Genomic DNA, 22,479 nt, shown 5'->3' with positions numbered 1-22,479 from the left:
GGAAACTACTTTAAACTTATTTATTTTGCAAAATGTTGTTCTGGTGTTATCTGATGCTCACAATTGAAGTAAATCTACAACCTGCAGTTGAATTCACCTTGCTCGGATCCAGGAATTTTCTTGGATTACTCCCTCTTCTTATAACTCCAGCCCTGCATTTCCACTGGAGGGTTCACTGAGATGACATGACAGCAGCTGAAACCTCTGATGTCTAAAACTGATGTCATCGTCTTCCTTTAAAAACTATCATACACTCTGTGGAACTCCTTCAATAAACATCATTCACTTCATAGTCAACCTCAAAATTCAGTCACTTTGGACATAATCCTTTCCCTTGTTCTTCATCTCCAAAAAAATTGCCAAAGTGTATTTATTTTGCCACATTATTTCTTTTTCTTTTTCTTTGCCACATTATTTCTGAATTCACTCCTCTGTTCCATTCTCACTGCTTCTTAACCCTACATGTTTCCTGGAATACTGCAAAGAGCTTCAGAACTCACACTTCCTCTGCCACTCCTCCCGCCTACGCGGCCACAGTGTAAAGCTAAAGCTCTGATCATATCTCCTCCTTGCAGAAGCCTGCGAAGGTTTACCGCTACCTCCAGACCATCTAAACGCCTCTGGCTGTGGCCACGTGCCACCTTTAAGGCTAGTCCTACCTCCATTCCTTCTACATACTCGAAATCTCCCCATTTCAGTGTTTCAAATCCTACAAATCCTTGGACTGAGGTCAATATGTTCTTTTGGCTGCCTTGGGATTCCTTCTGTGTTGACCCATGCCTCTGTGACCTTTCATCACTCTGACCTTGTAGGAGTAATACAATTAATGTATCACTTTTTATACATTAGAGCACCTTTTATACTTGTAGCACTTTTTATTAAAGTTACCAGCTTCTTTAAGTTAAAATAAGAATCTGCTTCCGATAAATGTCCTTTCTTTAATGTCCTATATTTAAAACTGCACTTACATCCCTTAGAACAATGATTAAAAAGCCTTTAATGGGCCCAAAGTTAATTATTTTTTAATTATTTCATAAATTTTACATGATGATTCTAAACACTAATTCTGAAATTTCTTCCCAAGTGTACATGTTTTTGGCTTATATCATTACTTATACATACACACATAGTAATTATAATATATACACATAGAAATCTCCCAATTTCAGTGGTAATTTAGTTTTAAAAGTATATTAATAGAGGAACATGGTTATAAAATTTGTAAGATATAATTTTATAATAGTATAACTATTTTTAGAAAATACACACCGTGTAGAGCATAATGTGAGATTGGTTAGGTTACCATCTAAGGCTCTACTTAATTTCACTAATGGCATTGGGTTCTAAACTAGGTCAATATCACCAGGTTAAACAAAAATAAATAATAATACTCCATATTTTTGAACACTTGATATCTAAGCACAAGTCTAAGCATTTTACGTGTATTAACTCTGAATCCTCATAACAAAACTATTAAGTAAATTCTATTATGACTTTCATTTTATAAATGAACCAAGCAAAAATCAGAGAAGCCTAATAACTTGCCCCAGGTTACAAAGCCAGTTAAGTAGCACAGTGAGAATTCAAACCCAGGCCCAATCACCATGTCTATTTGCCTCAATAAACTGCCAGAATAATGTACAGAAGAGATTCTAAACTATCAGGACTTTCCTGAAGCACTGTGCTTTTTATAATCTGGCATTTCAGGTGTAAGAGTCCATCGGTAATTTACCAAATGCCACAGTCCAGCAGTCTCTCTTGTTTTCTCCCTGCACGGGTTCCATATTAGCAACAGGATCATCTTTCTGCCGTGGGTCCCACACCTTTACAGTTCCTGACAGAAAAAAAAAGGAGTTGGCAAAATTTAACAGTGAATGATGGCATTTCTTTCTGCATTCTCTTCACATGGCTTCCTATGTACATGGAGATATTATAGCTGTTACAATATCTGAAAAACAGTCACGTTTTTCTGACTTGTTATTGGGCAAGTTGTACTTAATATAAGAGCTATAACCCACATGTTATACCGTCTGACTTGATTTCCAACTAGCAGATACACAACAAAGCCAACAACTGTTCTTAAGTTGTCAACAAGGTATGACTGATAAGGCAAACACAAATGTTACGTAAGTTAAACCATGCCTTACTTTCTTGATTTAAGCCTAAAACAAATGTACTATTTATTCAGACTAAAGCAAGTATCATTTTAATGTTTTCTCCTTAGTACCCATATAATCATTGGCATTTTTCTTATACATATCAGTTCAGTTCAGTTCAGTCACTCAATCGTGCCCGACTCAGCAACCCCATGAACTGCAGCACGCCAGGCCTCCCTGTCCATCACCAACTCCCGGAGTTCACTCAGACTCACGTCCATCGAGTTGGTGATGCCATCCAGCCATCTCATCCTCTGTCGTCCCCTTCTCCTCCTGCCCCCAATCCCTCCCAGGATCAGAGTCTTTTCCAATGAGTCAACTCTTCGCATGAGGTAGCCAAAGTACTGGAGTTTCAGCTTTAGCATCATTCCCTCCAAAGAAATCCCAGGGCTGATCTCCTTCAGAACGGACTGGTTGGATCTCCTTGCAGTCCAAGGGACTCTCAAGAGTCTTCTCCGACACCACAGTTCAAAAGCATCAATTCTTCGGCGCTCAGCTTTCTTCACAGTCCAACTCTCACATCTTATACATATAAATAAACTAATTTTTGCATCTATGATTTCTTATATGAGGCTTTAGAATACCATTTCATATACAATTCAGTTTAATTTCCCCATGGCAGTAAAGAAGAGGGAAGAAGTTAATAAAAGTAACCAATAATTCTTCTCAATTTAACTCCCTCATTTTAATGCAAATTATGGGAAAACTAACTGGTGTCACTGATTTTGAGAAACACAAAGACATGTAATAAAATGGTTAAAAGGCAAGTACCCAAGTGAGAACAGAAAAAGGGTAAAAAAATCCATGAAAAGGATAATAAATGCAGGAAACGGGGAGATATTTCACTAGATTTATGGCCAAGGATAAAGTTGGTCATTATAAAGGCTGCTTCAAGGAAAAATAAATTTCCTATAAATGTGACAAGTTATTATAATTTCTCTATGCATTTCCCTGGTGGCTCAGTGGTAAAGAATCTGTCTGCCAGTGCAGGAGACACCTGGGTTGGGAAGATCCCCTGGAATAGGAAATGGCAACCCACTCCAGCATTTTTGCCTGAAAAATCTCATGGACTGAGGAGCCTGGTGGGCCACAGTCCATGGGGGTCATAAAGAGTCGGACATGCCTGAGCACGCATGTTATACGTGACAGAACTCATAAAAATTGGTAACATTAAGCTTGTAACAGTTAAATGAACAAAGGACATAAACAGACAATCTGCAAAGCAAAATTAACTAAAAAAACAAATACAGAGAGACGTTAATGCAAGTCAGGACAGGACAGCATTTTTATCTCTAAAATTAGGGGGAGAAAGGAATCAATTGCTGGTGGGTAGACTGGCAATCTACCTCGTCTACCATAGTTGATACGGTAAATAGGTACCTTGGGAAGTTTGACAAGTTTCTTAAGTGATAAAATATGATTATTCCAAAGAGTTACATACATGATGATACTCATTTCACTGTCACTCTCCCAAAACAATAAATAAAACCTTCATGCAAAGCAAATGCTCATTAACAGGGGCATCGCTAAGGAACTGTGATCCATTCATAGGATGGAATACTATAAAGCATCAAAATGATAATTATGAAGACCACACCAAAACAGCAATATCATATGACAAAACACTAAATATAAAAAGATTAAGATACAAAATTGAGAAAACTGTGAATTCCCTGGCGGTCCGGTGGTTAGCACCCCCTACTTCCACTACTAAAGACACAGGTTCAATTTCTAGTCAGGGAACTAAGATTCCGCATGCCCTGGTGAAGCCAAAAAAATAAACAGACTAAGAAAGAACAAAACTCAATCATATTAACCCTGATAATACAGTGTTAATTAATAAATTGTATCTTAGGCTGGAAAGGAAAACCAACCTGATATTTATGCTAGTGTGGTAGACTGTAATTTTTCCTTCTATATTCCAGACTTCTTCTATGATTGGAAAAAATAATTTGATTTCTAAAACACGGCTGCTCTTAAGAAACTGTTAGAAAATTAAATTCCACTTTTCTGTGAAAACAATTTCTTCATGGTCTTGAGCATTAAAAAAAACCTAGCCAAACCAATAAATATACCAATCACTTAGGTCCCCCTTCTGCAGCAACAAAAATTCTGACTCTGTTTTATTCACAACAGCTCAGGACCCCAAAAGGCCTGTTGCTTGTTAGTCACTGCGGGGGAAAAGCAGAGTTGGAGCTCCGGAAGCTTCCTGCAAAGCTCAGCGGAAAGACCACAGACTGCAGTGTTCAACCAGCTGTCAATATGACAATTTTCACAAGTACTAATTCTGCTTTTTAAAAAAAGAAAATGAAAAGCTGCCACCCACAGTATATCGTCAGCTACCTCAAAAATTTCTAGAGACTTTTTAAATCCTCAAGGTTCAGAGGAAACTATGGTTGTTAATAGCTGAACTAGCACAAGACTAAAATAGTAAGTGCTATGCCTCTATCTCGAAATCTCCCAAGAGCCTGAAACAATTGAGGGATATACAATCAAACTTGCCCATCAAAAAAAATAGAGAGATTTAGGGGGTCAAGGATTGAAGAAGACTTCCACATAGAATATATTGTTGCACAGAGACTTAACTAAAAAAAAAAATTAATGTACACAGAATATTCTGACTTACCATCTCGGCTGCCAGTCACAATTTCAGGGGCCCCTTCCCCGATTCCAAGTCCACCAACACCATCTATAGTGTTTATAATTTCTTTATGGCCCTTTACAGAATACACTGGGACCTCTGGAGCTTCCAAATTCCTGAACAACAGAACACAGCTTCTTACTTACACATACCCCAAATGTTTAGTTCACTACTCAAATCTAAGAATGCAGGCCATATTGAGATTTTGGATTAAAAAAAAGGGTTTTTCAATTAAGGTAACTTATACATTTACTTCCAAATTTTCCTCCACACTTTAGCTTCTTTCAAGGCCTCTGTGAGGGCTGTTATCACTCAACTTGGAATTCTAACTCCTGAGCCCACTTTACTCAATGATCCTCAAAGACGACTGATCCAGGACCTCTGCACATGAGTCCACCAGGGATGTTTCTAAAAAAATACAGATTCACAGGCTCCTCCCCAGACATAATGAACAAGTATCTCTGGGGTGGGGCCCCAAACCTCCCAACTCTCTGAGGCTGATAATACTGCTTTAAATACAGAGTAAATTCAAAGTGATTTAGAATGTTTCCAAAGTGGGCCTTGGTAGTTTGATCTTGAGATCTTTTGAGAGATAAAACAGGAGTAGGGTTTGCTTTGTATACATTTCTTCCTTAATATTATTTTCTGAGTTCCACACTGATTTTCATCTAGTTACACTGTTCAGTTTGTCGTCATGCTGATTACAATAAATATTACAGGCAAACCAGCTGAAGTCTCTAATTCTAGGTTAGTTAAGTGAAGGGAGTACTGGAAAGCACCTGCTCTTATGTGTGTCTGAATCTATGGCTGGGTGAGTGGCTCAAATAGGTTATGCGACTGAACTGAACTGAACTGAACTGAATACACCTTTCTCTTGTCTCTCCATTCCACACCCCTCCTTCTGCTTTTGTATTGGAGCCTCTATCCACATTCCTTTTCAGCAAGTCAGTTTTCAACAATACTTACGCTTTTTCTCTTTAATGAACTTAGCTCTTCATGACATGTAACCTCAACTTACTACTAGGCCTAGATTTATCAGTAAAATCTTGCAAAGAAAATTTGAGAAGTTCACCTGGTACAGAGGTGATGTTTATCTTTGTGGCGTTAATTAGTCAAGAGACTAAAGAGGGCTGAGGTTCTGTTGAAAAGAACTGGTTTACTCTTTTCATAGACTTTGAAACATCAATTCTTTTAACATGAAATTATGACTTACCAATTAAAATAAAACAGTAATACCTATACTAGGAAGCTCTGTTAGGAAGATAGTCAACTGTTATATTTGTTGCACACTTTTGTGCTGAAATGTATCTATTTAAAAAAAATAACACTCAGACTGGTCTCTCTCTCAAGTTCTTTGAAAGTATATGACACAGCAGGTAAAAAGTAATGCATTCTGCAGTCTAGTAAATGCCAACTTAATTGCATGTGCGCTCAATCGCTCAGTCGTGTCCGACTCTTTGCAACCCAGTGAACTGTAGCCAGCCAGGCTCCCCTGTCCGTGGAATTTTCTAGGCAAGAAAACTGGAGGGGGTGGCCATTTCCTACTCTAGGGGATCTTCACCCCGGGATCGAACCTGCATCTCTTGCATCTCCTGCACTGGCAGGCAGATTCTTTACCACTGCTCCACCTGGGAAAGCCTGCTAATTATCAAAAAGTTAAAGCAAATTGAATTAAAACAGCCTCATTCTATGTTATATTATGATTCTAAGACCAATAAATATGCCAAAGTAATTCAGTTACAATCACAAGGTAGGGAAGACAGTTCCTCTAGAACATTACTGTATACTTTACATGATTAAGAGATAGTCTTAAAAAGCTTTTACAGAGGAATTTCGATTCATTCAACTCTAAATATGAGGAAATAACTCTAGGTAAAACATGAAAATTAAAAGTATTTGGTACTATTGAGATTTTGCTTATTCAAAACAGGTTTGTCTTGATTTACTCAACAGATGTGTTCCTGAAAAGTTGTGCTCAGATGTAAGTTAAAGCATAAAAAGAAAAAAGTTTAGGGAGTTCTATGTTAAACAAATTAAAACATACAAAAATATATTATTGTGTAATGCCAAATATCTTAAAATGTAAACATCATCTAATTTTTCAGTGTTATACATGAGCATTGTTATATACTGTATGGTGGAGAGAACAGCCCTTTATTACAAATATGGGTATTAAATGCTAGCACTAAACAGCATGTGTGGAAATAAATATTAACATTATTTGAAAAAGCTAAAGAAAAATGTTAGTATTTTAAAATAGATTTGAAACGTGAAATCTAAAAAAAATATATTAAAAGGTAATTGCAATATTCTTATAAATAGTTAAAATTTAACAAAAAAATCTTAGAATTCTTTCAGTGGAAGCGTAACACAACTATCAAAGAAACTGCTTATGTCTTCACAGTGATGAAATAATCTTACCATATATGAAGGTTTCCAGCAAAATCTCCAGTGGCTAGATATCTCTGCTGTAAAGATGTTGCGCCAAATGTTCCACATTTAATAGGTTTGGCCTTTTCAATCTTGATAGAAGAGAGGGAGAGAGGATACGTTATTTAGGTAAGCACCTATTTGTAATCCATATTTACAGCTCTATTATGGGAATTAAATAAGGCACACAATTTTAAAAAGCAATTAGAATGTTTTCTGATAAAAAATTATCATTCTTTTCCTTCAGTAATTTTTGTATAGTCTAAAAGTACAGGCGGGCTTCCCTTGTGACTTAGCCGACAAAGAATCCACCTGTGTGTAATTCAGCCATGAAATTAAAAGACACTTGCTCCTTGGAAGAAAAGCTATGACAAACCTAGACAGCATATTAAAAAGCAGAGACATTACTTTGCCAACAAAGGTCCGTCTAGTCAAGGCTATGGTTTTTCCAGTAGTCATGTATGGATGTGAGAATTGGACTATAAAGAAAGCTTAACGCCAAATTGATGCTTTTGTACTGTGGTGTTGGAGAAGACTCTTGAGAGTCCCTTGGGCTGCAAGGAGATCCTATCCATCCTAAAGGAAATCAGTCTTGAATATTGATTGGAAAGGCCGATGCTGAAGCTGAAGCTCCAGTACTCTAGCCATCTGATGTGAAGAATTGACTCATTGGGAAAAGATCCTGACACTGGGAAAGATTGAAGTTGGGAGGAGAAGGGGATGACAGAGGATGAGATGGTTGGATGGCATCACTGACTCAACGGACAGGAGTTTGAGCAAGCTCCAGAAGTTGCTGATGGACAGGGAAGCCTGGTGTGCTGCAGTCCATGGGGTTGCAAAGACTCGGACACAACTAAGTGACAGAGCTGAACTGAACTGAAAAGTACAGGCAGATCTTGGGAGATTTTGCAAGTTTGGTTCTAGACGCCCAAAATAAAGCAAATATTTGCAAAAAACTGAGTCAGGTGAATTTTTGTTTCTCAGTTTATGTAAAAGTTATGTTTATACTATCCTGTAGCCTATTAAGTATGCAAATCATGTCTAAAAGACAATGTACATACTTTAATTAAGAAATATACTATAGCCAAAAAATTGCTAACTGCTTTGATCATCCATGAAAAGAAACTCCTTATCCATTACTGTTTTCTCATGAGACTGCAGCAATTCAATCACATCTTCAGGCTCCACTTCTAATTCTAGTTTTCTTGCTGTGTCCACCACAACTTCAGTTACTTCCTCCACTGAAGTCCTGAACCCCTCAGGTCAACCATGAGGTCTGGATCAACTTCTTCCAAATTCCTATTCATGTTGATATTTTGACCTCCTTCCATGAATCAGCAACGTTGTTAATGGCATCTAGAATGGTGAATCCTTTCCAGAAAGTTTTCAATTTACTTTGTCCAGATCCATCAGAGGAATCACTTTCTTTGGCAGCTGTAGCCTTAAGAAATTTATTTCTTAAATAATAAGACTTGAGAGTTGACATTTCTCCTTGATCCATGGGCTGCAGAATGGATGCTTGTGCTAGCAAGCATCAAGTCAGTATGAATCTTATGGGTACATCTTCATCAGAGCTCTTGGGTAAGCAGGTATATTGTCAGTGAGCAGCAATATTTTGAAAGGCCTTTTTTCTCCTGAGTAGTAGCTCTCAACAGTGGGCCTAAAATATTCAACAGTTTGTTATAAAACAGATGTGCTGTTATCAAAGCTTTATTGTTCCATTTATAGAACACAGCCAGAATACTTAGCATAACTCTTAAAGGAACCAGATTTTCAGAATGGTCAATGAGCACTGGTTTAAAATTCAAGTCACCAGCTGTATTAGCCCCTAACAAGAAAGTCAGCCTGTTCTTTGACTCGAGGTATTGGCTTCTCCTCTCTTGCTATGCAAGTCCTAAATGGCATCTTCTTCCAATAGAAGGCTGTTTCATCTACACCAAAAATCTGTTGTGCAGTGTAGCCTCCTTCATGAATTATCTTAGTAGGTCTGCATAACTTGCTGCAGCTTCTGCAGCACCTGCTACTTCATCTTGTACTTCTATGTTAAGGAGACGGCTTCTTTCCTTAAACCATATGAACCAACCTCTGCTAACTTCCAACTTACCTTCTGCTGCTTCGTCGCCTGTCTCAGCCTTCAAAGAAATGAAGAGAGTTAGGGCCTTTGCTCTGGATTAGAACATTCATACCTTGGCTAGAAGAAGGACATTCACACCTTGGCTACTATTTGATGCAAGAAGCCTAACTTTTGGCCCATCTAGGGTTTCAACATGCCTTCCTTGTTAAACGTAAACATTCTTGGTTTTTTATTTAAAGTGAGAGACCTGTGACTCTTCCTTAGAGGCCACTGTAGGGCTAATTTCAATATTGTTGTGTCTCAGGGAATAGGGAGCCCTGAGGAGAGGAAGAGGGTTGGAGAAAAGTCAGCAAGTGAAGCAGTCAGAACACATTCAACATTTACCAATTAAGTTTGCAGTCTTGTCAGGGTGATGGCATCCCAAAACAATTTCAACATCATCATCAAAGGTCACTGACCAGAGATCACCAAAACAAATAGACTATAAGAATTACCAAAACATGACACAGAGACACAAAGCAAGCAAGTGCTGGTGGAAAAACAGTGCTGATAGACTTGGTCAGCACAGGGTTACCAAAATCCTTCAATTTGTAAAAGATTCAGTCTCTGCGATTTCAGTAAAGAGAAGCACAATAAAAGGAGGTATGCTTGTATGTCAAATGAATGAGTTTTGCCTTTCTTCTCATCTCGCTAATAAGACATTAAAATGCTGATACCTCTAATATCTCCACTGGTTTGCAAATATGCAGATTTCAGCTTTTAATGTGGAATTCTTCTTTAAGAGCCTCAAAGAAAAAGGATATCATGAAGATATTACTCTTCCAGGTGACAACAGGAAAAAAACTCACTTATGTGTCTTGTATAGTTTTCCCTGCGGAATCCTATAAACTGAGAATGGCTATGTCTGATTCTCTCTTAGACAGATTCAGTGCAAAGAGATGTGTAGACCTGTGTGCACCAAAGGCACAGCTGTTAACATGGATTAGCCAATGTTTTGATATTGCTTTAATTTAAAAGACTGTTGGGAATTCCATGGAAATCCAGTGATTAGGACTCCGAGCTTTCACTGCCAAAGGCCTGGGTTTGATCCCTGCTTGGAGAACTAAAATCCCACAGCCACTCAGCCAAATAAATAAATGTAAATAAAAGTAAAAGACTATTGTTCTAAGTTTATATATAACAGTTGATCCTTGAACAGCACAGGAGTTAATCCACATGTAACTTAAAATCAGCTCTCTATATCCAAGATTCCTCTGCATTCGTGGATTCAACCAACCATGGGCCACGTAGTAATGTAGTATTAACTCTTGAAAAATACGCAGGTATAAGTGACCCATGAAGTTCAAACCTATGCTATACAAAGGTCAACTGCAGTCACATCAGTAAAACAGCCACATGCAAACTCCACCTGCTGAAGTCCATCTTGGAGTCCACATGTCCAGCTGCCTTGACCCCTGGAAACTCTAGAGGACACAGAATTGAGGTTCTATGGGGTCACAAATAGTTGGACATGACCGAGTGTCTGAGTGCACACACATATATACACACATCCACACATCACACTCTAGATGCAGAATAGCACCTTCTATTTACTGTCAGCTCAACAGGGCAAGACTATTTCTTTTATTTAGTCGTCTCTTGCAATCTTTAACTTTTTTCTTTTCTGAATTTTTACTACAGTTGATTTACAATGTTATGTGTACGTATTCATTTTTAATTTTTGGTCATACCCTGCAGCATGTGGCATCCCAGTTCCCAGACCAGGGATCAAACCCACACCTGCTGCATTGGAAGGTGGAGTTTAACTATGGGACTGCCAGGGAAGTTCCCTTTTTTTTTTCTTTTATTCTCAATAAAAATAGTACCTGTTCCCTATAAAGATACAAACAAAACCAAAGACCTGAAGGGTGAAAAGTAAGTTTCCTTTTGACATTCCCCAGAAGTAATCCCCATTCTCTTAGACCCTTTGCTACCTATTTACAACTACATATAGATTTGGTTTAATACAGAGAGCATCATAATATCAATATATTGTCCATTGACTTGATTTTTTTTCACTTAGAGAAATATCTGTGTGAATTTTTTTCCCTCCACAGAGTTCCCCAGTTTCTAGGGCACTTCCCCTATAATCTTTGAGTTGCTGGGCCAATCTTCAACCCTACTACTAGGGTTGGCCTATTTCATATACTTTGTGAAAACAATTTTCCTACCACTTTCAATGTTTGGTTGGGTATTTCCACATAGGGTATATGTAGCAATTTTCAAAGAAGAAAATAAAATTCATTTAACACAAACTATAACTGAACTTCTCTTTCATGATTCAAAAGAAATCATCATGTGCTCCGCGGCTTTGGAAACTCCTAGTCTGCTGAACTTTCTGCTTGGGATCTGGACGAACTAGCAGTTACTAGGTAGCCTGGCCTAAAATAAAGCTGGGACTCTTTGGAACTGTCCGGGACCTTTTGATTAAATTTTGTTTAACCAGATGCCTACAATAACATGTGGAGAAGGAAATGGCAATCCACTCCAGTACTACTGCCTGGAGAATCCCATGGACAGAGAAGCCTGGTAGGCTACAGTCCATGGGGTCGCAAAGAGTCGGACACGACTGAGCGACTTCACTTTCCTTTCACTTTACAATAACACGGTGGTAAAAGACTGTATTGGTGAGAACAGAACACGGAATGTCAGTTTTCTCTCCTTTTTAATACCCTGGTGATCTGAGACAGCATCAGTTATATCTGACATCAGAAAACTGATAGTCATCTATTTCAGCTATTTTTCCGATTTTATGGAAAACGTACCTTACAATGGGACACCATGGAGGATCAAAATTTTGTGAATTTAATAAAGCAGTTTCCAATTCTAAATCATTTACATCCTCCCCACCATCCCCTTCCCCCAAATAAAATACCTGAAACAATATGTTAATATGGATATAGCTAATCACTCAACTAATTAATCATTATAGCTAATCACCTAATCACACTATTAGAACACAATTTCTATAGCTAAACTAATTCAGACTTTCAACTTGGACCAACTGAAGAAACAGCTCCCCACTCCTTCCTTCCACTTGTCTCACACAGGGCCTGGGTCTCCCCCAACTCCAGGTCACCGCTAATGACTCCCTCAGTCTAAGGCAGAGGATGTGAACAGGCCTCTCAGGTCAGAAACAGGTGGGCCCTGAGGGACAGGAATATGCTTCCAGGGTCTTGGGTATTAAGAACTACAGTGTCAGGAAGCATTTCACAGGAGGCCTCCTGTGTGCTGTTTTGGATCTGTCAGGAATTCTCTGTTCCTTATTAATTACTGAGTATTCAGGAATTAAGAGGAGAGCATTTCCTTCGTTAGTTTTCCTATACGGTGATAAGCACCATCTTCCTTCTTGTGAACCATATGGTAAAAGTGATTGTTTACAACTCTCTCTCTCTTTAATATGGATCGCCTATGTTTTGTAAGTCTGGAATTTTAATATTTATCTTTGCTGAGAATAACTACCTTGTAAGACAGTATATATGCCCACATCATGTTGATTAAAACAGCTTTGCTCCATCAGAGCTCTGGTTCCTGTGTCTTTCTTTCTCTCCCTCTCTCTCTTTTGCAGGCTGATCCCCTGGAGCACAGAGGCTCTCTTGAGTTCATTTTCCTGCCCAGGCTTCTAAGACCCTCTCTGCCTTCTCTCCATCGAGAGGGCGCCTGAGGCCTTCTTGAACAGAGTAAGCCCCGTGCAGGGGCTTCATTGGCTTCCTGCGTAAACCAAGGAATATCAGCCTCTTTCTCTCTCCTTTACTTTCTTATCGGTCGACTCCGGACCACCAGGTTCCGGTCCATTAAAGGACCTCAGCACTACAGGAGGGCTTGCACCGTATATTGATAAACTCTTTGGGAAAATTCTTCCCCAAATAGCCTTGGGAAGACTGGTCACCCACTGTCTTCTCTTCCACCAGCTAAAGATTCTGTTTCCCATAATTCCACTGCTTTCCCCAGGAGTCTCTGATGGGGTCTCTCTTCCTCCTAGGTCATGGAAGAGAAAAAAGTTGACCCCTACTTTTCAGTCCCTGTAGGAAGCACACAGTTCTAAGTGTTTACTGCTGCTAATAAAAAATTGGGAAGCCAAAGTTTTCCTCCGTTATAGCTTTACCTAACTTTTGCCTTTAGACCCTGTGGAATAGAGAAACCAGAAAACTGCAACCACTGATCTTCCAGCACTAACATAAATTCACAGATACACGGATAGATACACACACACACACACACACACACACACACAGAACTAATGGATATTTTTTCTCAGGTTTAAGTTTTCTTCAATAACTTTTTTAGTTTGTCTGCTAGGAAATACCAGCTAATAAACATCAAGAAAACCTGGAAATGAGGATTAAAATGTTTATGTATGGTTACTTCTTGTGATGCAAATATCAAAGTATATATAATATATATACTCAGAGTACATGTATTTTTTTCTACTGGGAAAACGTGTGCTTGTGCAGAGGTGGACCTGATTATTACAATATTTCATGTTGTTCTAAAAACCACACCACAATGGCCAGATGTACTGACACCTGAACACATCTGAGAATTCCTACCTTAGGAGAAAACAACCTGAGAACTACTCTAATATTAGTACACGGTGGGGCCTATACTAGATAATTTAACATGTATCATCACATGGATTCTAAAAGAGGAGTTTATTGCAAATAATGAATGGAATGAGATAAAAATGTATCTACATTTAGAGGCACAGACCCATAGGAGTGGCACCAAGGCCTGTGGTATATAAATGTACAAAGCCCTCTGAAGGCTGACCTTGCAGGTCTCTCTGACCTCATTTCCTGCTTCTCTCCTTTCACACTCCAGCCACACCTGCGGCTGCATTTTTGTTATCCAGACTCACCAGTCCTGCGGCCTCAGGGTATTTGCATTTGCTGTTCCCACTGCCTGGACTAGGCCTTCCCAGGTGGCTCACATGGTAAAGTGTCTGCCCGCAAAGTAGGAGACCTGGGTTCGATCCCTGGGTTGGGATCCCCTGGAGAAGGAAATGGCAACCCACTCCAGCACTCTTGCCTGGAAAATTCTATGGACAAAAGATCCTGGTAGGCTACAGTCCATGGGGTCGCAAAGAGTCGGACACGACTGAGTGACTTCACTCTCCTACTGCCTGGACTGGTCTTCCCTCCTCTCATGTCTTCTACCAACGATTTCAGCTTAAATGTCAACCAACGCCTCTAAGAGATCCTCCCCACCCCTCTAATCTTAAGTGAAACCCCCAAATCCCAATCACTTGCCCTGTTTAATCTTATTTCACTTATCAACAAAATTCTTTTATTCACTCAGTTATCTATTTCCTCTCTTCCTAGAATGAATACCACAGGAATGGGGCCCTCAGCAACTTGTACAACACTTAATTGGTGCTCAACATCTGTTAAATGAAAGTATAAATGAACATGGATTAACTTCTCAGTCCCAGTGCTGGAGAGAGGGAAACCACTGCTGGAGGTCATGTTCCCTTTTCTCCGCCGTATTTGCACCTGACAGACCACAGTTTTTGGTGTCATTTTATATGCAATAATAAAAACAGCATCCGTATATGGAACACCAATGTATCAGATACTGCTCTGATGTCCTTCTGTGCTAGTCCATCCCTTCTCTTTCTAACACATGCCACTGCAAACTAAGTGTTTGGCACACCCCTTTCCAGATGACAAGCAGGTTCAAAAGATTCCTACAGTCAGGTAGATTCCAAGCTCTTTCTACTACACTAGGCTGTCTCCAGGACTATATGTAAATCAGTTAAATAAACATTTCCTATGTAGCCCCCATTCTGTAAAACCGAGCCCTGAGAAGTCCCAAAGAAATGCTCCAATCCTGAACTAGACTGGTGAGGTAAGTAAGGCCTGACTTAAACCTACTTTCAGATTTGTGTCCTTTGGTTTCTACCTTCATTTTATGTCTTCATAAAATGTAAACATGATATTTATGCTTCCTGTTATTTTTTTATTCTTGCATCCTTTTATCAAAGGATAGCCATATATTCTTATATCAAAGATTTAACTAGTAGTCTGTTGCAAATGATGTTTAAAGAATCAAATTAAAGATCAATAATCAAATTAAACTCAAAATACAGAACCATACTGAAAAATAAACTCAAATGTGTAAACATCTTGTTATCTGCACAGCAGGGAGGGCTGCGCTTTGCTCAAAGGCTGAGCTAGGTTAATTAGCTAAATTAAGAAAGGACATTGGAGTAAAGTTAATTTTTCTTTCTAATAGTTCATAAGAGGGACCCCTCCTTGTCCCTGTTAAATGTTTTACCTTTAGAAAAGAAAAGATGAAAAGAATTCAGGGGACACTTAAGTTTTCCTGCTAGAAAACTGGTTAAAAAAAAAAATGGAGATCTATTTTGCAAAATGTGTTCCACAAAGTAAATTAGAATGTATTAACTTTCGCTATGATACTGAAAATGACAGTGGATGACAGACATATTTGACCCCCAGTTGTTGGTTCTCTTTGCTCTAAGTTGATTAAGGAAGCCCATGATCAATAATTCCCAGCAGAGCTATTTTTGTTCTATCTGTGGGTGGGTCTAGTACAGCTTGTCAGTATTTCCTCCTCCACATCCTGGCACTACTTAATTAACATTAAAAGGTTTAGTCAACCAAATGTTAACAAGCAGTGAATTCAGTGGCACAGGGGCTAAGAGAGCAGAACTTTATTAGATTATTACTAATTTTTAAAGTGTAAACATCCCCAAATGTGGCACTTTTCAGGGCCACCCCTAGTCCTTTGGGCCAAGTCGGGGGGGGGGGGGGTGGAAGGCGCCCTTTACAGGCTGATGGAAGTTTCACACAGGAGGGGAAAAGCTGGAGAGAGATGGATTTCAGCCTTCACTTGAACCCTTGGCCAGATACCTGTGTGCAGTTTAACAAACTACTCAATTGTATACGAAGACCCTGCCTTCATTCCCTATCTATCTGATTAGTAATAAGGAGGCACCAACAAAGACCCATTTTCTTCCTTCCTTTTTATCCTGCACCCACGGACTCTGGAGCACAAGGCTGAAGTAGTTCTACAAGGATAAAATCAAGTTTCCTAATATTTGATGTTTCCTAATTTTTTAACTAATAATTCAACTAGCACAATGATAGCTAGAAACTAACTTAGCTTTAGAAGAGGGAAAAAGAGAGAAAAGAAAGGAAAATGCATTTGGGAAGCTCCAAAGGTACCTAGAAAAGGCAGAGGAACCAGAGATCAAATTGCCAACATCCGCTGGATCATGGAAAAAGCAAGAGAGTTCCAGAAAATCATCTATTTCTGCTTCATTGACTATGCGAAAGCCTTTGACTGTGTGGATCACAATAAACTGTGGAAAATTCTGAAAGAGATGGGAATACCAGACCACCTGACCTGCCTCTTGAGAAATCTGTATGCAGGCCAGGAAGCAACAGTTAGAAATGGACATGGAACAACAGACTGGTTCCAAATAGGAAAAGAAGTACGTCAAGGCTGTATATTGTCACCCTGCTTATTTAACTTATATGCAGAATACATCATGAGAAACGCTGGACTGGAAGAAACACAAGCTGGAATCAAGATTGCCAGGAGAAATATCAATAACCTCAGATATGCAGATGACACCACCCTTATGGCAGAAAGTGAAGAGGAGCTAAAAAGCCTCTTGATGAAAGTGAAAGAGGAAAGTGAAAAAGTTGGCTTAAAGCTCAACATTCAGAAAACGAAGAGCATGGCATCTGGTCCCATCACTTCATGGGAAATAGATGGAGAAACAGTGGAAACAGTGTCAGACTTTATTTTTTTGGGCTCCAAAATCACTGCAGACGGTGACTGCAGCCATGAAATTAAAAGACGCTTACTCCTTGGAAGAAAAGTTATGACCAACCTAGATAGTATATTCAAAAGCAGAGACATTACTTTGCCAACTAAGGTCCGTCTAGTCAAGGCTATGGTTTTTCCTGTGGTCATGTATGGATGTGAGAGTTGGACTGTGAAGAACGCTGAGCGTTGAAGAATTGATGCATTTGAACTGTGGTTTGGAGAAGACTCTTGAGGGTCCCTTGGACAGCAAGGAGATCTAACCAGTCCATTCTGAAGGAGATTAGCCCTGGGATTTCTTTGGAAGGAATGATGCTAAAGCTGAAGCTCCAGTACTTTGGCCACCTCATGTGAAGAGTTGACTCATTGGAAAAGACTCTGATGCTGGGAGGGATTGGGGGCAGGAGGAGAAGGGGACGACCCAGGATGAGATGGCTGGATGGCATCACGGACTCGATGGACATGAGTCTGAGTGAACTCCGGGAGATGGTGATGGACAGGGAGGCCTGGCGTGCTCTGGTTCATGGGGTTGCAAAGAGTCGGACACGACTGAGCGACTGAACTGAACTGAACTGAACTGAAAGGTACCTAAGCGGCTCAGTGGTAAAGAACCTGCCTGCCAATGCAGGAAGCTCAGGTTTGATCCCTGGGTGAGAAAGAGCCCCTGGAGGAGGAAATGGCAATTCACTCCAGTATTTTTGCCTGGGAAACCCCATGGACAGAAGGAGCCTGGCAGGCTGCAGTTCATGGAGTCGCAAAAGGATAAGACACAACTTAGTGACTAAAAAATGAAGACAGTCAACCCTACTACTCATTAGAATCATCTGTTGGAAGTTTAAAAGATACTTACCTCTGGGACTCAAACTCGTCTAGAGGCAAGAAAGAGTCCCAGTGCATCAGTTTCCAGGGGTGGAACCAAGGCACGAATATTTTAAAACACGTACACCCAAGTACACCCAAAACAACAGTAATGATACACATTCAGATGCTCCTGGAGCACAGTAAGAGCTGAGAATCACTGGGACTGTCCTTAACCTATATTCTTTTCCACGGCATCATCACAGCCAAATACAATGTAAGCTCTTAAATCTGTTTGTGCATTTGTTTTACCCTCACTTTAGGCAGTAGGTTGTTTAGGAGGAAGGACTCGTCTTTCAAATAACTTTGGTCCTTCTTTATCATAGTACCTTGAAATGATAGGTTCTCAATGGAAAATTTATGGTAGAGAAAGAGAAGACTCAAAGGATACAGGTGAAGATATAAAAAGTGGATACTCCTAGTGTTGAGGTGGGTGACATCAATTTACTTCTTTTCCCTATCTATATTTTTGGTATATTCTATCATGAACATACATTACTTTAGTTAAAAAGCAAAATTATTCAAAAAAAAAATACTGCTAGACTCTTCCAGAATTCTAGAAGAGACAAAGAACACAATTTCTCTTTACAAAACAAGTGTATTCATGAAATGTACACAAGTCATAAAGCCCTACTAAAAACATGTCACAAAACTCAACTCTGGTTGAGTTTTGACTAGTATTTATTCCTAATAGTTCACCATTTTCTTTCTCCAATTTCAATGTTTCCTACGTGTTCAAACTCCTGGCCTCAATCAATTAGTGATTAATAAATCAATATTTAAATGTTCCAAGCTATATTCTTTTACAGACATAAATTCACTCATTCTTTTAACAAGTCACTTATTGAGTGGCTGCTCCTTTTATACCACACTAAAGAAAGAACTGTCCTTACTCTCTGGGAGTTTATAATCTAATTAGAGATACATGGGACAGAAGGATATATTTCTAGCACAGATAATAATGGTACTTATGTACCATAGGAAAGCAATAAAGAAAAGTTACTTTATGTGGGGATCAGGAATGAGATGTCAATAGTCAAATAATCTGAACTGGATCTTAGAATAGCAACAGGTGACTAGGGGCTAAATGATGAAAAACATAAGGAAAGATAGGAAAGAACATGCCTTGCTTAGGAGCAGAGTGCCTGGCCAGCAAAGACAATCTGAACAAGAAAAGTAGCATTTATAGAAATTTAAAATGGGATGAGGCCTTACATACTTTCTAATCTAAGCTTTCCTAGAGAAAGTGTATGCATCCTTTGCCTATCAGTTGAGGCCCTAACTCCTCCAAGCAGATTCTCTCCATAGTTTTTGGTCCCTGGAGTTACAAACTTCCCTGTAGTCTATGACAGTGCTAACATCTGAGTATAACTGATCTTTTTTTTTTTTTTTTTGCTGCTGCTGCTGCTGCTAAATCACTTCAGTCGTGTCCGACTCTGTGCGACCCCATAGACGGCAGCCCAACAGGTTCCCCTGTCCCTGGGATTCTCCAGGCAAGAACACTGGAGTGGGTTGCCGTTTCCTTCTCCAATGCATGAAAGTGAAAAGCGAAAATGAAGTCACTCAGTCGTGTCCGACTCCCAGCGACCCCATGGACTGCAGCCTACCAGGCTCCTCCGTCCATGGGATTTTCCAGGCAAGAGTCCTGGAGTGCTCTAAAGGCATTTAAAAACTAGTAAACAGATATAAAAATGTTAGTTAATATCCTCATTCTCCAATTCTTCCATTAGTGTAATCTTTACAAAACTTGTAAACCTAACCTTGCCACACCCTGCATAAAGCCCTTCATTGAAGTCCCATTTTTCTTACAAAAACAGGCACAAATCTTTTAAATGATCTACAGCATTTGCAAGGCCTCCTCTCAGCTGTTTTGTTCCAAAAGGAGATAATCTCTCTCCCTCATTGCTGAGCTGTTTCCTCTTGGAAATCTCAACTCCTAATTTGACCTACTTAGCTTTTACTCAATGCAAATCTGGTTTTTTGGTTTTGTTTTTACTCTCATAGAACCATGTGCCTTTACATTAGAGAATTCATCTCAGTTTGTGTTTTATGTATTGTTAGTTTGATTATTTAATTGATTCTCTCTCCCACTAGGAAAAAAAAACTCCACAGTAATCAGGGACATTGTCTGTCATTTACTAGCTGGAGAATACCAGGCAATCAACTGACACTTGTTGAAAGAATAATTGTTTTGGATTGTCTCCTCCAATTACATAGTAGGCATCCTAGTGCCTGCTTTGGCTCTGCTTGTATGACCAAGTATTTTACTATCTTGGACCCATTAAAAGACTCTCCACAGATAAAGAACTAATCTCAAAAATATACAAGCAACTCTTGCAGCTCAATTCCAGAAAAATAAACGACCCAATCAAAAAATGGGCCAAAGAACTAAACAGACATTTTTCCAAAGAAGACATACAGATGGCTAACAAACACATGAAAAGATGCTCAACATCAGTCATTATCAGAGAAATGTAAATCAAAACCACAATGAGGTACCATTTCACGCCAGTCAGAATGGCTGCGATCCAAAAGTCTATAAGCAATAAATGCTGGAGAAGGTGTGGAGAAAAGGGAACCCTCTTACACTGTTGGTGGGAATGCAAACTAGTACAGCCACTATGGAGCACAGTGTGGAGATTCCTTAAAAAACTGGAAATAGAACTGCCTTCTGCTACTGCTAAGTCGCTTCAGTCGTGTCCAACTCTGTGTGACCCCATAGATGGAAGCCCACCAGGCTCCCCCATCCCTGGGATTCTCCAGGCAAGAACACTGGAGTGGGTTGCCATTTCCTTCTCCAGTGCATGAAAGTGAAAAGTGAAAGGGAAGTCGCTCAGTCGTGTCCCACACTTCTCGACCCCATGGACTGCAGCCTTCCAGGCTTCTCCACCCATGGGATTTTCCAGGCAAGAGTACTGGAGCGGGGTGCCACTGCCTTCTCCAAGAACTGCCTTATGACCCAGCAATCCCACTGCTGGGCATACACACCGAGGAAACCAGAATTGAAAGAGACACATGTACCCCAACGTTCATCGCAGCACTGTTTATAATAGCCAGGACATGGAAGCAACCTAGATGTCCATCAGCAGATGAATGGATAAGAAAGCTGTGGTACATATACACAATGGAGTATTACTCAGCCATTAAAAAGAATACATTTGAATCAGTTCTGATAAGGTGGATGAAACTGGAGCCTATTATACACAGTGAAGTAAGCCGGAAAGAAAAACACCAATACAGTATACTAACGCATATATATGGAATTTAGAAAGATGGTAACGATAACTCTGTATGCGAGACAGCAAGAGACACAGATGTATAGAACAGTCTTTTGGACTCTGTGGGAGAGGGAGAGGGTGGGATGATTTGGGAGAATGGCATTGAAAGATGTATAATATCATATATGAAACGAATCGCCAGTCCAGGTTCCATGCATGATACAGGATGCTTGGGGCTAGTGCACTGGGATGACCGAGAGGGATGGTACGGGGAGGGAGGTGGGAGGGGGGTTCAGGATGGGGAACACGTGTACACCCGTGGCGGATTCATGTTGATGTATGGCAAAACCAATACAATATTGTAAAGTAATTAGCCTCTAATTAAAATAAATAAATTTATATTAAAAATAAAATTCAAAAAATAAAAATAAAAAAAGACTCTCCACAAACAAATGCGCACTGCCCAGAAACGCCTCGAATTTAAACGTGAAGTTATAACGTCACCTCCAGGGACCTCGCACTGGCCTGGGAGAGGGGTGGGGATGGCTGGAGGAAGGGACCAGCAAAGCAGGAATGAATTAGCCCGATGAGAATTCAGGTCTCGAACGAAAGCGTTTTACGTCGGAATTATTCCTCAGTCTGCGGTCAGATTCGCTACTCCCGCGCAGTTTCAGCACCGCTTTGGGGGGACGCTGGACAAAGGCTTTGGCAAAAAGGAACGCAGAACTCCCGCCCCCAAGATCCGCACTCCCCTCCAGCAGCAGTCCCAGATTTTGGAACTGGGAGGTCTCGCCCCGGCACCCACCTCCCGCAGCAGCTTTAGGTCCCCTTGCTGGATCTCGTACAGCTGAATGACGCCGGTGCCCCGTGCGAAGTTGCCCATGGTCACAAATTTGGCGCTGCAGGGCATCCACTTACAGTCAAACACCGTGTAATTGAGGCTCTTCTGGATATGCGAGATGATCTGAGGCTTCTCAAAGGCCGACATGGTCCAGCCGAGAGATTTCGCCTCCGCCAAGCGGGACACAGCCAACAAACCCTGACGAAACAAACCTGGAAACCAGAGTCCAAACGTTACGGATAGTTTGTCCCTCCCGCCTGCCGTAGGCGCCCCTAGAAACCTAACAAGTAGTTTTAGGTTTCTCAGATAATGCCGGATGCTCTAGTGCAGGCCCACAAGAGTTTCCTTCCCCAACAACACAAACTTGTTATGGCTTTACCTAGTGCCTTTCGTACAGATACAGATTATGGGTTATAAAGCGCGCTGAC

At 40.1% G+C, this 22,479-nt stretch overlaps 1 protein-coding gene across 1 annotated transcript in view; it reads right to left on the bottom strand.

The window, feature by feature from the left end:
* The window catches only part of DNAAF10 (dynein axonemal assembly factor 10), a 31,258-nt gene extending 8,836 nt beyond the window's left edge, over positions 1–22,422 (bottom strand). The window contains exons 1-4 of the mRNA XM_069582998.1: positions 22,016–22,422; positions 7,219–7,319; positions 4,783–4,913; positions 1,733–1,834 (exon numbers count right to left, since the gene is read on the bottom strand). Of these exons, the coding sequence (XP_069439099.1) occupies positions 1,733–1,834; positions 4,783–4,913; positions 7,219–7,319; positions 22,016–22,198 (517 nt within the window). The 5' untranslated portion in view covers positions 22,199–22,422. The remainder of the gene's footprint in view (positions 1–1,732; positions 1,835–4,782; positions 4,914–7,218; positions 7,320–22,015) is intronic.
* Positions 22,423–22,479: the final 57 nt, after the last annotated feature.

The sequence above is a fragment of the Ovis canadensis genome, chromosome 3 (genome assembly GCF_042477335.2).
Source record: "Ovis canadensis isolate MfBH-ARS-UI-01 breed Bighorn chromosome 3, ARS-UI_OviCan_v2, whole genome shotgun sequence".
In the NCBI taxonomy this organism is placed as follows: Eukaryota; Metazoa; Chordata; class Mammalia; order Artiodactyla; family Bovidae; genus Ovis; species Ovis canadensis.
This window is presented reverse-complemented; position numbering and strand designations above follow the sequence as displayed.